Below are 16,373 nucleotides of genomic sequence, written 5' to 3' on the forward strand. Positions count from 1 at the left end.
TAGGTGGAATCTATATGGTGGAAGCTCCCCTGTATAACAGTATCTGGATAGGTGGAATCTATATGGTAGAAGCTTCCCTGTATAACAGTATCTGGATAGGTGGAATCTATATGGTGGAAGCTTCCCCTGTATAACAGTATCTGGATAGGTGGAATCTATATGGTAGAAGCTTCCCTGTATAACAGTATCTGGATAGGTGGAATCTATATGGTAGAAGCTTCCCTGTATAACAGTATCTGGATAGGTGGAATCTATATGGTAGAAGCTTCCCTGTATAACAGTATCTGGATAGGTGGAATCTATATGGTAGAAGCTTCCCTGTATAACAGTATCTGGATAGGTGGAATCTATATGGTGGAAGCTCCCTGTATAACAGTATCTGGATAGGTGGAATCTATATGGTGGAAGCTTCCCTGTACGACAGTATCTGGATAGGTGGAATCTATATGGTGGAAGCTTCCCTGTATAACAGTATCTGGATAGGTGGAATCTATATGGTAGAAGCTCCCCTGTATAACAGTATCTGGATAGGTGGAATCTATATGGTAGAAGCTTCCCTGTATAACAGTATCTGGATAGGTGGAATCTATATGGTAGAAGCTCCCCTGTATAACAGTATCTGGATAGGTGGAATCTATATGGTGGAAGCTTCCCTGTATAACAGTATCTGGATAGGTGGAATCTATATGGTAGAAGCTCCCTGTATAACAGTATCTGGATAGGTGGAATCTATATGGTAGAAGCTTCCCTGTATAACAGTATCTGGATAGGTGGAATCTATATGGTAGAAGCTTCCCTGTATAACAGTATCTGGATAGGTGGAATCTATATGGTGGAATCTCCCCTGTTCCTCCAGGCTGGAGCCCAGACATCACCGTATCTCTAACACCTACAGTATCCAGCTGCTCCTGATGATGGGATCACACACAGGGGTGAGGGAGGGAGATCGGGTAGTCTTGGTCCGTGTCCGTCACGTGCTGTACGGCTGGTCTCCCGGTCCGACGCCGGCGGCAGCAGTGTGTGTGTCCGTCACGTGCTGTACGGCTGGTCTCCCGGTCCGACGCCGGCGGCAGCAGTGTGTGTGTGTCCGTCACGTGCTGTACGGCTGGTCTCCCGGTCCGACGCCGGCGGCAGCAGTGTGTGTGTGTCCGTCACGTGCTGTACGGCTGGTCTCCCGGTCCGACGCCGGCGGCAGCAGTGTGTGTGTGGGCGGTCTCGGTAGGCGTGGTGTCATAACCCAGTCTCTTCATGTCTTTAGTCACGATGTTGAAGGAGAGAGAAACGAAACCCTGAGAACGAACCCTGGTCACTGAGAGAAAGAGAGAGATATGGTAGTGAGAGAGAGATATGGTAGTGAGAGAGATATGGTAGTGAGAGAGAGATATGGCGGTGAGAGAGATATGGTAGTGAGAGAGATATGGTAGTGAGAGAGAGATATGGTAGTGAGAGAGAGATATGGTAGTGAGAGAGATATATGGTAGTGAGAGAGAGATATGGTGGTGAGAGAGAGATATGGCGGTGAGAGAGAGATATGGCAGTGAGAGAGAGATATGGTAGTGAGAGAGAGAGATGGTGGTGAGAGAGATATGGCAGTGAGAGAGAGATATGGTAGTGAGAGAGAGAGATGGTGGTGAGAGAGATATGGTGGTGAGAGAGAGATATGGCAGTGAGAGAGAGATATGGCAGTGAGAGAGAGAGATATGGTAGTGAGAGAGAGAGATATGGTGGTGAGAGAGAGATATGGCGGTGAGTGATAGAGAGAGAAGTCTCCAGGATATCTAAGGCCAGGATCCATTTAAAGGCAGTACCACCATTCCAATGTGCTTTATAAAGGGATTTATGCCCCAGCCGACGGGTGCAGCGGTGACCATGAATGGGATCTATGAACGTTCAGGGAAATCGAAGCAGTGAGAAGCAACACACCTTTTGAATGAATCCCGGCAGAAATCTCCCAAACACACAGAAACACAGCCTACCTTCTCTGCCCTCTCCCTGGGCCACCACAGAAACACAGCCTACCTTCTCTGCCCTCTCCCTGGGCCACCACAGAAACACAGCCTACCTTCTCTGCCCTCTCCCTGGGCCACCACAGAAACACAGCCTACCTTCTAAAACAGCGCCGGAGAAGATGGCTGCCGTTTTACAGCCCTCTAACCAATTGTACTATTATGTGTGTTTTTCCGCGTTATTTGTAATTTATTTTGTACATAATGTTTATGCCATCGTCTCTTATAACCAAAAAGAGCTTCTGGATATCAGGACAGCGATTACTCACCTCGCATTGGACGAAGACTTTTTCTTCAACGAGTCGGGACGCGAAGGATATTCTACAGACACCCGGCAAGGCCCAGATCCCGTCATTCGCCTGAGGAAGAGACGGAGATATCGTGGACGTGGGTCGGGGTGCCTTATGAGATCCGACGGCGGCGAGTAAACTGCCTCTCCCATCAATACTATTAGCCAACGTTCAATCTTTTGAGAATAAAATTGACGATTTAAGATTACGGTTATCCTACCAACGGGACATTAAAAACTGTAATATCTTATGTTTCACCGGAGTCGTGGCTGAACGACAACAATGATACCATTCAGCTAGCAGGCTACACGCTACATCGGCAGGACAGAACGGCTGGCTCCGGTAAGACAAAGGGTGGCGGTCTCTGTATATTTGTAAACAACAGCTGGTGTACAAAATCAAATACTAAGGAAGTCTCGAGGTTTTGCTCGCCTGAGGTAGAGTATCTTATGATAAGCTGTAGACCACACTATTTACCAAGAGAGTTTTCAGCTATATTTTTCATAGCTGTCTATTTACCACCACAAACCAATGCTGGCATTAAGATTGCACTGAATGAGTTGTACAAGGCCATTAATCAACAGGAAAACGCTCATCCAGATGCAGCGCTCCTAGTGGCCGGGGACTTTAATGCAGGGAAACTTAAATCCGTTCTACCTAATTTCTACCAGCATGTCAAATGTGCAACCAGAGGGAAAAAAACTCTAGACCACCTTTACTCCACACACAGAGACGCTACAAAGCTCTCCCTCGCCCTCCATTTGGCAAATCTGACCATAACTCTATCCTCCTGATTCCTGCTTATAAGCAAAAACTGAAGCAGGAAGCACCAGTGATTCGGTTAATAAAAAAGTGGTCAGATGACGCAGATGCCAAGCTACAGGACTGTTTTGCTAGCACAGACTGGAACATGTTCGGGATTCTTCAGACAGCATTGAGGAGTACACCACATCAGTCACTGGCTTCATCAATAAGTGCATCGATGATGTCGTCCCCACAGTGACCGTCGCACATACCCCAACCAGAAGCCATGGATTACAGGCAACATCCGCACTGAGCTAAAGGGTAGAGCTGCCGCTTTCAAGGAACGGGACTCTAACCCGGAAGCTTATAAGAAATCCCGCTATGACCTCCGACGAACCATCAAACAGGCAAAGAGTCAATACAGGTCTAAGATTGAATCATACTACACTGGCTCTGACGCTCGTCGGATGTGGCAGGGCTTGAAAACTATTACAGACTACAAAGGGAAGCACAGCCGCGAGCTGCCCAGTGACACAAGCCTACCAGACCGAGCTAAACCACTTCTATGCTCGCCGAGGCAAGCAACACTGAAGCATGCATGAGAGCACCAGCTGTTCCGGGACGACTATGTGATCACGCTCTCCGTAGCCGATGTGAGTAAGACTTTTAAGCAAGTCAACATTCACAAGGCCGCTGGGCAGACGGATTACCAGGGCGTGTACTCCGAGCATGTGCTGACCAACTGGCAAGTGTCTTCACTGACATTTTCAACATGTCCCTGACCGAGTCTGTAATACCAACATGTTTCAAGCAGACCACCATAGTCCCCGTGCCCAAGAACTCTAAGATAACCTGCCTAAATGACTACCGACCCGTTGCACTGACGTCTGTAGCCATGAAGTGCTTTGAAAGACTGGTCATGGCTCACATCAACAGCATAATCCCAGAAACCCTAGACCCACTCCAATTTGCATACCGCCTCCAACAGATCCACAGATGATGCAATCTCTATCGCACTCCACACTGCCCTTTCCCACCTGGACAAGAGGAACACCTACGTGAGAATGCTATTCATTGACTACAGCTCAGAATTCAACACCATAGTGCCCTCTAAGCTCATCACTAAGCTAAGGATCCTGGGACTAAACACCTCCCTCTGCAACTGGATCCTGGACTTCCTGACGGGCCGCCCCCAGGTGGTAAGGGTAGGTAACAACACATCTGCCACACTGATCCTCAACACGGGGGGCCCCTCAGGGGTGCGTGCTCAGTCCCCCTCCTGTACTCTCTGTTCACCCATGACTGCATGGCCAGGCACGACTCCAACACCATCATTAAGTTTGCCGACGACACAGCAGTGGTAGGCCTGATCACCGACAACGATGAGACAGCCTATAGGGAGGAGGTCAGAGATCTGGCCGTGTGGTGCCAGGACAACAACCTCTCCCTCAACGTGACCAAGACAAAGGAGATGATTGTGGACTACAGGAAAAAAAAAGAGGACTGAGCACGCCCCCATTCTCATCGACGGGGCTGTAGTGGAACAGGTTGAGAGCTTCAAGTTCCTTGGTGTCCACATCACCAACGAACTATCATGGTCCAAGCACACCAAGACAGTCGTGAAGAGGGCACGACAAAGCCTATTCCCCCTCAGGAGACTAAAAAGATTTGGCATGGGTCCTCAGATCCTCAAAAAATTCTACAGCTGCACCATCGAGAGCATCCTGACTGGTTGCATCACCGCCTGGTATGGCAACTGCTTGGCCTCTGACCGCAAGGCACTACAGAGGGTAGTGCGTACGGCCCAGTACATCACTGGGGCAAAGCTCCCCTGCCATCCAAGACCTCTATACCAGGCGGTGTCAGAGGAAGGCCCTCAAAATTGTCAAAGACTCCAGCCACCCTAGTCATAGACTGTTCTCTCTGCTACCGCACGGCAAGCGGTACCGGAGTGCCAAGTCTAGGTCCAAAAGACTTCTCAACAGCTTCTACCCACAAGCCATAAGACTCCTGAACAGCTAATCATGGCTACCCGGACTATTTGCACTGCCCCCACCCCATCCTTTTTACGCTGCTGCTACTCTGTTAAGTATTTATGCATAGTCACTTTAACTCTACCCACATGTACATATTACCCTCAACTACCTCAACTAGCCGGTGCCCCGCACATTGACTCTGCACCGTTACCCCCTGTATAGCCTCCCTACTGTCACTTTATTTTACTTCTGCTCTTTGTTTTTCTCAACACTTTTTTTTTTTTTTTTTTGTTTTTTGTTGTTTTATTCTTACTTTTTTGTTTAAAATAAACGCACTGTTGGTTAAGGGCTGTAAGTAAGCATTTCACTGTAATGTCTGCACTTGTTGTATTCGGCGCATGTGACCAATAAAATTTGATTTGATTTGATTTGATTTGATTTTCTCTGCCCTCTCCCTGGGCCACCACAGAAACACAGCCTACCTTCTCTGCCCTCTCCCTGGGCCACCACAGAAACACAGCCTACCTTCTCTGCCCTCTCCCTGGGCCACCACAGAAACACAGCCTACCTTCTCTGCCCTCTCCCTGGGCCACCACAGAAACACAGCCTACCTTCTCTGCCCTCTCCCTGGGCCACCACAGAAACACAGCCTACCTTCTCTGCCCTCTCCCTGGGCCACCACAGAAACACAGCCTACCTTCTCTGCCCTCTCCCAAACACACAGAAACACAGCCCTACCTTCTCTGCCCTCTCCCTGGGCCACCACAGAAACACAGCCTACCTTCTCTGCCCTCTCCCAAACACACAGAAACACAGCCTACCTTCTCTGCCCTCTCCCTGGGCCACCACAGAAACACAGCCTACCTTCTCTGCCCTCTCCCAAACACACAGAAACACAGCCTACCTTCTCTGCCCTCTCCTGGGCCACCACAGAAACACAGCCTACCTTCTCTGCCCTCTCCCAAACACACAGAAACACAGCCTACCTTCTCTGCCCTCTCCCAAACACACAGAAACACAGCCTACCTTCTCTGCCCTCTCCCTGGGCCACCACAGAAACACAGCCTACCTTCTCTGCCCTCTCCTGGGCCACCACAGAAACACAGCCTACCTTCTCTGCCCTCTCCCTGGGCCACCACAGAAACACAGCCTACCTTCTCTGCCCTCTCCCTGGGCCACCACAGAAACACAGCCTACCTTCTCTGCCCTCTCCCTGGGCCACCACAGAAACACAGCCTACCTTCTCTGCCCTCTCCCTGGGCCACCACAGAAACACAGCCTACCTTCTCTGCCCTCTCCCAAACACACAGAAACACAGCCTACCTTCTCTGCCCTCTCCCTGGGCCACCACAGAAACACAGCCTACCTTCTCTGCCCTCTCCCAAACACACAGAAACACAGCCTACCTTCTCTGCCCTCTCCCTGGGCCACCACAGAAACACAGCCTACCTTCTCTGCCCTCTCCTGGGCCACCACAGAAACACAGCCTACCTTCTCTGCCCTCTCCCTGGGCCACCACAGAAACACAGCCTACCTTCTCTGCCCTCTCCCTGGGCCACCACAGAAACACAGCCTACCTTCTCTGCCCTCTCCCTGGGCCACCACAGAAACACAGCCTACCTTCTCTGCCCTCTCCCTGGGCCACCACAGAAACACAGCCTACCTTCTCTGCCCTCTCCCTGGGCCACCACAGAAACACAGCCTACCTTCTCTGCCCTCTCCCAAACACACAGAAACACAGCCTTACTTCTCTGCCCTCTCCCTGGGCCACCACAGAAACACAGCCTACCTTCTCTGCCCTCTCCCAAACACACAGAAACACAGCCTACCTTCTCTGCCCTCTCCCTGGGCCACCACACAGAAACACAGCCTACCTTCTCTGCCCTCTCCCAAACACACAGAAACACAGCCTACCTTCTCTGCCCTCTCCCTGGGCCACCACAGAAACACAGCCTACCTTCTCTGCCCCTCTCCCAAACACACAGAAACACAGCCTACCTTCTCTGCCCTCTCCCAAACACACAGAAACACAGCCTACCTTCTCTGCCCTCTCCCAAACACACAGAAACACAGCCTACCTTCTCTGCCCTCTCCCTGGGCCACCACAGAAACACAGCCTACCTTCTCTGCCCTCTCCCAAACACACAGAAACACAGCCTACCTTCTCTGCCCTCTCCCTGGGCCACCACAGAAACACAGCCTACCTTCTCTGCCCTCTCCCAAACACACAGAAACACAGCCTACCTTCTCTGCCCTCTCCCAAACACACAGAAACACAGCCTACCTTCTCTGCCCTCTCCCTGGGCCACCACAGAAACACAGCCTACCTTCTCTGCCCTCTCCCAAACACACAGAAACACAGCCTACCTTCTCTGCCCTCTCCCTGGGCCACCACAGAAACACAGCCTACCTTCTCTGCCCTCTCCCAAACACACAGAAACACAGCCTACCTTCTCTGCCCTCTCCCTGGGCCACCACTTTAGGATCAGTGAACTCTGGACGCCGACCCAGCAGCCAACTGGAGAGAGAACACACACACACACACACTTAGCACCCAGCATTTAACACAATACACACAGCAACAGACACACAGTAACACACACATAGCAACAGACACACAGTAACAGACACACGTTACCTTGTGAATTTCTGTAGTCTTGATGTGGATTCAGGAACAAACATCGGGATGGTTCTGGTGTGTCTGAAAACAAGAGATTACATTAGAGGAGATGGAGAGAGACTGACTGTCCAGGAGTGAAGGAGATGGAGAGATACTGACTGTCCAGGAGTGAAGGAGATGGAGAGGAGAGATACTGACTGTGAAGGGGATGGAGAGAGGAGAGATACTGACTGTCCAGAAGTGAAGAAGATGGAGAGAGGAGAGATACTGACTGTCCAGGAGTGAAGAGGATGGAGAGAGGAGAGATACTGACTGTGAAGGAGATGGAGAGAGGAGAGATACTGACTGTCCAGGAGTGAAGGAGATGGAGAGAGGAGAGATACTGACTGTGAAGGGGATGGAGAGAGGAGAGATACTGACTGTCCAGGAGTGAAGGAGATGGAGAGAGGAGAGATACTGACTGTGAAGGAGATGGAGAGATACTGACTGTCCAGGAGTGAAGGAGATGGAGAGAGGAGAGATACTGACTGTCCAGGAGTGAAGGGGATGGAGAGAGGAGAGATACTGACTGTGAAGGAGATGGAGAGATACTGACTGTCCAGGAGTGAAGGAGATGGAGAGAGGAGAGATAATGACTGTCCAGGAGTGAAGGAGATGGAGAGAGGAGAGATACTGACTGTCCAGGAGTGAAGGAGATGGAGAGAGGAGAGATACTGACTGTCCAGGAGTGAAGGAGATGGAGAGATACTGACTGTCCAGGAGTGAAGGAGATGGAGAGAGGAGAGATACTGACTGTCCAGGAGTGAAGGAGATGGAGAGAGGAGAGATACTGACTGTCCAGGAGTGAAGGGGATATGTGTTGCTCCGTATCCTCTGACCACATCGTTACCAAACGTATCAGGACCATACACACTCACCACGATCTGAGGCCCTGGGAACACACACACAAGAGTGTTAGAGCTATGGCATCATGAAATGTGTGGTATGGTAAGACGTGTGTGGGTGTGTCTCACAGCCTAAGGGGTTGGTGCTCTTGAACGTGATCTCCAGAGGAAAGTTCCAGATCATTCTTTGAGGAGAGTCTCTGCCTTTAGACGTAATCTGAGATATACCCTCCTCTAGGCCCTGGAGAGGGAGGATGGGAGATGAGGAGGGGGGAGGGAGGGAGAGGAGGGGGAGGGAGAGGGGGTTGGGAGAGGAGGGGGAGGGAGAGGAGGGGGAGGGAGGTTGGGAGAGGAGGGGGAGGGAGAGGGTTGGGAGAGGAGAAGGGAGGGGTTGGGAGAGGAGAGGAGGAGGTGGTGAGGGAGAGGGGTTGGAGAGAGGGAGGGGGTGAGGAGAGGAGGGTGAGGAGAGGGAGGGAGAGGGAGGGTGAGGAGAGGGAGGGAGCGGGGGTGAGAGGGAAGGAGAGGGGGTTGGGAGAGAGGGAGAGGGAGGGAGAGAGATGGAGGAGAGAGATGGAGAGGGGAGGAGGACAGAGATGGAGCGGGAGAGAGGAGAGGAGGGAGGGAGGGAGGGAGGGAGGGAGGGGGGAGGGAGGGAGGGGAGAGGAGGGAGGGAGGGGAGGGGAGAGGAGGGAGGGGAGGGGAGAGGAGGGAGGGAGGGAGGGGGGAGAGGAGGGAGGGAGGGGAGGGAGGGGAGGGAAAAGGATGGGTGGAGAGAGAAAGGGAGCGGGAGGAGAAGTGAAGAGGTGAGGGAGAGATATTGATGACTCATTCAAAACAACTGGGAACTCGGAAAAATACGAGGTCAAATCATGACGTCTGTGATCTTCAGGTCAGAAAGTCGGATCTCTAGAAAGAGGCCCGAATTCCCGAGTTGGATGACCGTTCAAATAGTTTTTTCCCCCCAGAGTTCCCAGTTGTTTTGAACGTTCGGAAGTCGGAGTTTTCCGAGTTCGCAGTTCCCGGCATCACTGGACATGCAGCTATTTGAGTATTTAGTAGTTGCTAGCTAGCAAAACAAGCGTATTATGTATCCATCCATAGTAACTGAACTTCAGCGTGTTCCAGATGACGCGGTGTGACTCACCGATGTGGGAGCCCAGTCGTGTCCGTAGACGAAGCAGTATTTACAGTACAGGTCGTCATACTCTGGAAACTGACAACACAACACATCAGATCAGATCAGAGAGAATGGGTCGAAGAGCAAATGAACACGGCAGTTTTAAACAACATGTTTATGCTCACTAAACCAATGACTCAAACGAGGTCAAGTTAGCCAATAAGATCAGCCTCATCTTAGCTTGCTAACGTTAGATGCTTAGCTAGCTAGCTTCATAGCTAGCGTTACTAACGTTAGCTAGCTATTTTACTCACATTCGCCCCCTCTATCTGTCCGTTTATCATCAACAGAAACACAGATGGGTTATTGATAGCCATCCCGCTTCATACGATAACTTAAGAATATAAAAAATATAGTGATAAAACATAAAACATATTTTAACTTCGACTATAAAACCGGTAACGTATTGTTCTGTGTTGTGGAGATAACTGGCTTGCTAAATATTTGTGTAGTTCCATTCCCCGTTGCCAGGACGCTTTGCCTACGGCCCGGCGTGAGGGCCAACCTGGATCCAGTCAGTTGAGAAAGCGTTTAGTAAATAAACTGTCCACTAGGTGGTGGTCTTGGACAAGTTTAACGTTTTCTTGTCACGTGCACAAGCCACAGCGCGATGCCTTTCTCGCGAGCTCATTTCCCAACAATGCAGTAATCAATATCGATATATAGTACTATAAAGTATAACAAAAACACACGAGAAATAGAAATAAGTAAGCTATATACAGGGTCAGTTCCAATACTATATTTACAATGTGCAGGGATACTGGAGTGATGGAGGTAGATATGTATAGGGGTAAGGTGACTATATACAGGGTCAGTTCCAGTACCATATTAACAATGTGCAGGGATACTGGAGTGATGGAGGTAGATATGTATAGGGGTAAGGTAATAATAATATGCCATTTAGCAGACGCTTTTATCCAAAGCGACTTACAGTCATGCATGCATACATTTTTGTGTATGGGTGGTCCCGGGGATCGAACCCACTACCTTGGCGTTTCAAGCGCCGTGCTCTACCAGCTGAGCTACAGAGGACTATATACAGGGTCAGTTCCAGTACCATATTAACAATGTGCAGGGATACTGGAGTGATGGAGGTAGATATGTATATATATGTACAGTCAGCATCTCATCTTATCTCTCAGGTATATGACTCTTAAAACGCCAGTCAGCATCTCATCTCATCTCTCAGGTATATGACTCTTAAAACGCCAGTCAGCATCTCATCTCATCTCTCAGGTATATGACTCTTCCCGTAATCTTACAAGTGATCCCTCTAATATTAAATCAACTTTTGTGTCATTTTATTCTAACCTCTACAAATCCAAACCCCCCCATCAGATAATACGGCTATGGACAACTTTTTTTTAGATAACTTGGATATTCCATCCATTGATATGGACATGAGTAAAGATCTGGACAACCCTCTGGATCTAGATGAAATATCAAAGGGTCTAAAGTTAATGCAAAGTGGCAAGGCCCCAAGGCCCTGATGATCAACTCACCCCATTACTATTAGATATGTTCACTGACTCACTATCACAGGGCTCTCTTGTCTTGATGCGGAGAAGGCTTTCGACCGGGTGGAGTAGGATTATTTATTTAAGATTTGGGGAAGATTTGGTTTTGGGTCCAATTTCATCTCAAGATAAGTCTAATCTATTCTGCTCTAGCGTACACACAGACTCTCTGTTCTATTCTGCTCCTACGGCTAGCGTACACACCAACTCTCTGTTCTATTCTGCTCCTACGGCTAGCGTACACACCGACTCTCTGTTCTATTCTGCTCCTACGGCTAGCGTACACACCAACTCTCTGTTCTATTCTGCTCCTACGGCTAGCGTACACACCGACTCTCTGTTCTATTCTGCTCCTACGGCTAGCGTACACACCAACTCTCTGTTCTATTCTGCTCCTACGGCTAGCGTACACACCGACTCTCTGTTTCTGCTCCTACGGCTAGCGTACACACCGACTCTCTGTTCTATTCTGCTCCTACGGCTAGCTTACACACCGACTCTCTGTTCTATTCTGCTCCTACGGCTAGCGTACACACCAACTCTCTGTTCTATTCTGCTCCTACGGCTAGCGTACACACCGACTCTCTGTTCTATTCTGCTCCTACGGCTAGCGTACACACCAACTCTCTGTTCTATTCTGCTCCTACGGCTAGCGTACACACCAACTCTCAACACTCAAAAATACTTCCCCCTCTCCAGAGGGACCCGTCAAGGGTGTACTGTGTCCCCACTCCTTTTTTGCTCTCTCGATAGAACCGCTTTCCTTGGCCTTAAAATGATCACCATCATTCACTGGAATCCACCGAGCCGGTGAAGAACACAGTGTTACTGTATGCAGATGATCTACTATTATATATCCCTAACCCTGTGAACTGTGTTGATAACATACTGCGTATTTTAAACACATTTGGATCATTCTCAGGTTACAAATTGAACATTCAGAAAAGTGAATGTTTTCCGATTTGCCAAGCAGATTCCCCCTGGAGGCCAGCCTTTCCGTCTGTCGCCCTCCGGTTTTTCCTATTTAGGTGTGAATATAATTCTCTGGCTACTCTCCATAAAACGAACTTTGCAAGTCTAGTCACAGGAGTTAAAGCAGACTTACAATGCTGGGATAGTCTGCCTCTCTCATTAGCTGGCAGAATCCAATCTGTTAAAAATTAAAAAAATTTTACCTAGGTTTCTATACCTTTTTCAATGTCTTCCCGATCTTTCTGCCGAAAATCTTTATTTATTTTTACCAAGTTGGATAGGCTCATCAGCCATTTTATTTGGGCAGGCAAATCACCTAGGATACATAGAGCAATACTTCAAAGAAGGAGACAAGATGGAGGACTGGCACTTCCAAATGTACTGCTTTACTGTTGGGCAGCCAGTATTCAAAAGATGACGTTCTGGTGTAATGCTCCGACTGGAGCTCATTAGAAGCACAGTCCCTTTCGGCTCTTACTGCCCCCCTCTGTCCTTGTGTCCTTCAAACCTCATTGTGCTCTCTACTTTGAAGATCCGGACACAGTTTTCGTCAAACATTTTAGACTTTCTGCCTCTTCTCTTCTAAGTCCTATTTGTAACAACCACCTATTTTTACCCTCCAAACTCGACCAGGCTTTTTTTTTGTGGCGAGAGAGAGTTTTTGGTATGTTTCAAAGATGTATTTTTAGATGGGGAAGTTTGCCAGTTTTAATGATCTCGTAGCTAAATGTAATCTGGCTCATTCTAATATTTTCCGCTATTTTCAGGCCCCGTAACTTTGTTCGCTCTCTTTTTCCCCATCTTTCCTCAACTACCTCCCCCAAGACGTTGCTAGAAGACATTTTGTCCCTGCCGTCTGATTTCTAGATTATATGACATTATGCTTTCCTCGGAACCCTCTTCAATAAACAAAATCATAACATCCTGGGGTAGTGAACTCGAACTCGACCTTACAGATGGTTGGTGGGAGGAGGCCCTTCTTAGGGATAACTGTGCTCGGTTAAGTTTAATTCAGTACAAGGTCTTGCACAGTTATTCACTACGCCAAAGAAAAAACTTTCCTCCAACACACAAATGACACGCGATAGATGTTCAAACACTCCGGCACGACTCACACCCATATGTTTTATTCATGTTCTAAGCTGTCTGAGTATTTGGTCATCCTTTTTTTAATACTCTCTCTAAAATTCTAGATATCGACCTGCAGCCTTGTCCTTTGGTAGCTATATTTGGAGTTCCATCTTTGTTGCCTCACTAAAAGTAAAGCAGACGTTGTAGCGTTTTGCTTCCTTCATAGCCCGCCGGCAGATCTTGCTTACTTGGAAATCCTCCAAACCTCCCACTGTGTGTCAGCCTTGTTGAAAGATCAAATGTCTTTTTCTACACTTAGAAAAAAAATTAAATACACTTTGAGAGGTTGTACTGATAACTTATTCTTGAGACGGCGGCCTTTCATTTCCTTTTTTTGAACAGTCGCCTTCTATTGATCAGGAGTAAATAATTTTGGGCAACAGGGGGATATGAGAGGGTGTGGGGAAGGGAAGGAACAGTGTGTTGTGATATTTATTATTATTTTTTTGTGTGTATGTACAATACGTGTACATATGTATATTTATATATTATTTCCAATTGTATATTTTTTAATTTATGTATGCTGCTTTTGTTAAAGGGGAGGGAGGTGTTTCAATAAGTATAGGGGGGATAAAAGGATGTCTCTGTTCAATTTGTAATTGGTATTTCTTTTTTTATGTCCAATAAAACAAAATATAATATAATGATAATCAATCAATCAAAGTTCAGTCAAATGTTAGGGTGTAGCAGTAGTTAGAATACGGCAGTAGTTACAGGGTTAGAGTACAGCAATCAATCAATCAATCAATCAATCAATCAATCAATCAATCAATCACATTTTTATTTTATAAAGCCTTTTTTACATCAGCAGATGTCACAAAGTGCTTATACAGAAACACAGCCAAAAAAAAACCAAACAGCAAGCAATGCAGATGTGGAAGCACGGTGGCTAGGGAAAAACTCCCTAGAAAGGCAGGAACCCTAGGAAGAAACCTAGAGAGGAACCAGGCTCTGAGGGGTGGCCAGTCCTCTTCTGGCTGTGCCGGGTGGAGATAACAGTATACGGCCATTAAGGCCAGATTGTTCTTCAAGATGTTCAAATGTTCATAGATGACCAGCAGGGTCAAATAATAATCACAGTGGTTGTAGAGGGTGCAACAGGTCAGTATCTCAGGTGGAAATGTCAGTTGGCTTTTCATAGCCGAGCATTCAGAGGTCGAGACAGCAGGTGCGGTAGAGAGATGGAGAGAGTTGAAAACAGCAGGTCCGGGACAAGGTAGCACGTCCGGTGAACAGATCAGGGTTCCATAGCCGCAGGCAGAACAGTTGAAACTGGAGCAGCAGCACGACCAGGTGGACTGGGGACAGCCAGGAGTCATCAGGCCAGGTAGTCCTGAGGCATGGTCCTAGGGCTCAGGTCCTCCGGGAGGGGAGAGAGAGAGAATTAGAGGGAACATACTTAAATTCACACAGGACACCAGATAAGACAGACTGACCCTATCCCCCGGCACATAGACTATTGCAGCATAGATACTGGCGACTGAGACAGGGGTGGGTCGGGGGACACTGTGGCCTCGTCCGACGATACCCCTGGACAGGGCCAACCAGGCAGGATATAACCCCACCCACTTTGCCAAAGCACAGCCCCCACACCACCAGAGGGATATCAACAGACCACCAACTTACTACCCTGAGACAAGGCTGAGTATAGCCCACGAAGATCTCCTCCACTGCACGAGCCCGAGGGGGCAACAAACCGGACAGGAAGATCACGTCTGTGACTCAACCCACTCAAGTGACGCACCCCTCCTAGGGGACGGCATGGAAGAGCGCTAGTAAGCCAGTGACTCAGCCCCCGTAACAGGGTCAGTAGTCTAATCTAGAAGTGACAAAAGCATGGATTAGCTTTCCTGCATCATTTTTTGGACAAAAAGAGTTTCAGATTTTTGCAATGTCACGAAGATGGGGGAAAAAAAGCTGTCCTTGAAACATTCTTGATACGTTCGTCAAAAGAGGAGATCAGGGTCCAGAGTAACGCCGAGGTCCTTCGCAGTTGTATTTGAGACGACTGGACAACCATCAAGATTAGCCTTTTCAAAGTACTTCATGATGTCAGATGTGAGCGCTACAGGGCGGTAGTCATTGTGGCATGAAGCCTTAGAGTTCTTGGGAACAGGAAGGATGGTGGTCATCTTAAAAACGGTGGTTCCCAACCAGGGGTACTAGGACCCCAGGGGGTACTTGGCCTATCCACAGGGGGTACTTGGCCTATCCATAGGGGGTACTTGGCCTATCCATAGGGGGTACTTGGCCTATCCATAGGGGGTACTTGGCCTATCCACAGGGGGTACTTGGCCTATCCATGGGGTACTTGGCCTATCCATAGGGGGTACTTGGCCTATCCATAGGGGGTACTTGGCCTATCCATAGGGGGTACTTGGCCTATCCATGGGGGTACTTGGCCTATCCACAGGGGGGTACTTGGCCTATCCACAGGGGGGTACTTGGCCTATCCACAGGGGGGTACTTGGCCTATCCACAGGGGGTACTTGGCCCTATCCACAGGGGGTACTTGGCCTATCCACAGGGGGTACTTGGCCTATCCATAGGGGGTACTTGGCCTATCCACAGGGGGTACTTGGCCTATCCATAGGGGTACTTGGCCTATCCATAGGGGGTACTTGGCCTATCCATAGGGGGTACTTGGCCTATCCACAGGGGGTACTTGGCCTATCCACAGGGGGTACTTGGCCTATCCACAGGGGGTACTTGAGAAGACTCATGAGACCAAATGCTTACTGGTAAAATGCACATGAGGGGGTTCTTCAGGGGTACTCCGGGCAGAGCAAAATTTCAGTTGGTGGTACAGTGATCGAAAAAGGTCGGGAACGACTGTCTTTAAAACAGACTGGGACAAGGAGAGGTTGAAAATCACCGTGAATACGCCTGGAATACCGCCCCTGGAATACCGCCCCTGGAATACCCGTCCAGCCCTGCGGCCTTGTGCCTGCCAGCTGATCTGCTCTGAGAATGCCCCCTGGAATACCGTCCAGCCCTGCGGCCTTGTGCCTGCCAGCTGATCTGCTCTGAGAATGCCCCTGGAATACCGTCCAGCC

At 48.9% G+C, this 16,373-nt stretch overlaps 1 protein-coding gene across 2 annotated transcripts; it reads right to left on the reverse strand.

Annotated features, from left to right (window-relative positions):
• Positions 1–963: 963 nt before the first annotated feature.
• Positions 964–10,182, reverse strand: b9d1 (B9 protein domain 1). 2 transcript variants are annotated; one of them, XM_045217847.1, is made up of 7 exons: positions 9,952–10,182; positions 9,665–9,733; positions 8,650–8,761; positions 8,471–8,567; positions 7,655–7,717; positions 7,467–7,534; positions 964–1,252 (listed from the first exon to the last, which is right to left on the reverse strand). In XM_045217847.1, the coding sequence occupies exons 1-7, from the start codon at positions 10,012–10,014 to the stop codon at positions 1,152–1,154; spliced, it is 573 nt and encodes a 190-aa protein (XP_045073782.1). In that variant the 5' UTR covers positions 10,015–10,182; the 3' UTR covers positions 964–1,151. The 2 variants fall into 2 exon arrangements, with proteins under 2 accessions (XP_045073782.1, XP_041705933.2); XM_041849999.2 differs by having other exon boundaries at positions 964–1,309.
• Between the last annotated feature and the right edge of the window lie 6,191 nt (positions 10,183–16,373).

The sequence above is a fragment of the Coregonus clupeaformis genome, unplaced genomic scaffold (genome assembly GCF_020615455.1).
Source record: "Coregonus clupeaformis isolate EN_2021a unplaced genomic scaffold, ASM2061545v1 scaf1255, whole genome shotgun sequence".
NCBI classification, from domain to species: Eukaryota; Metazoa; Chordata; class Actinopteri; order Salmoniformes; family Salmonidae; genus Coregonus; species Coregonus clupeaformis.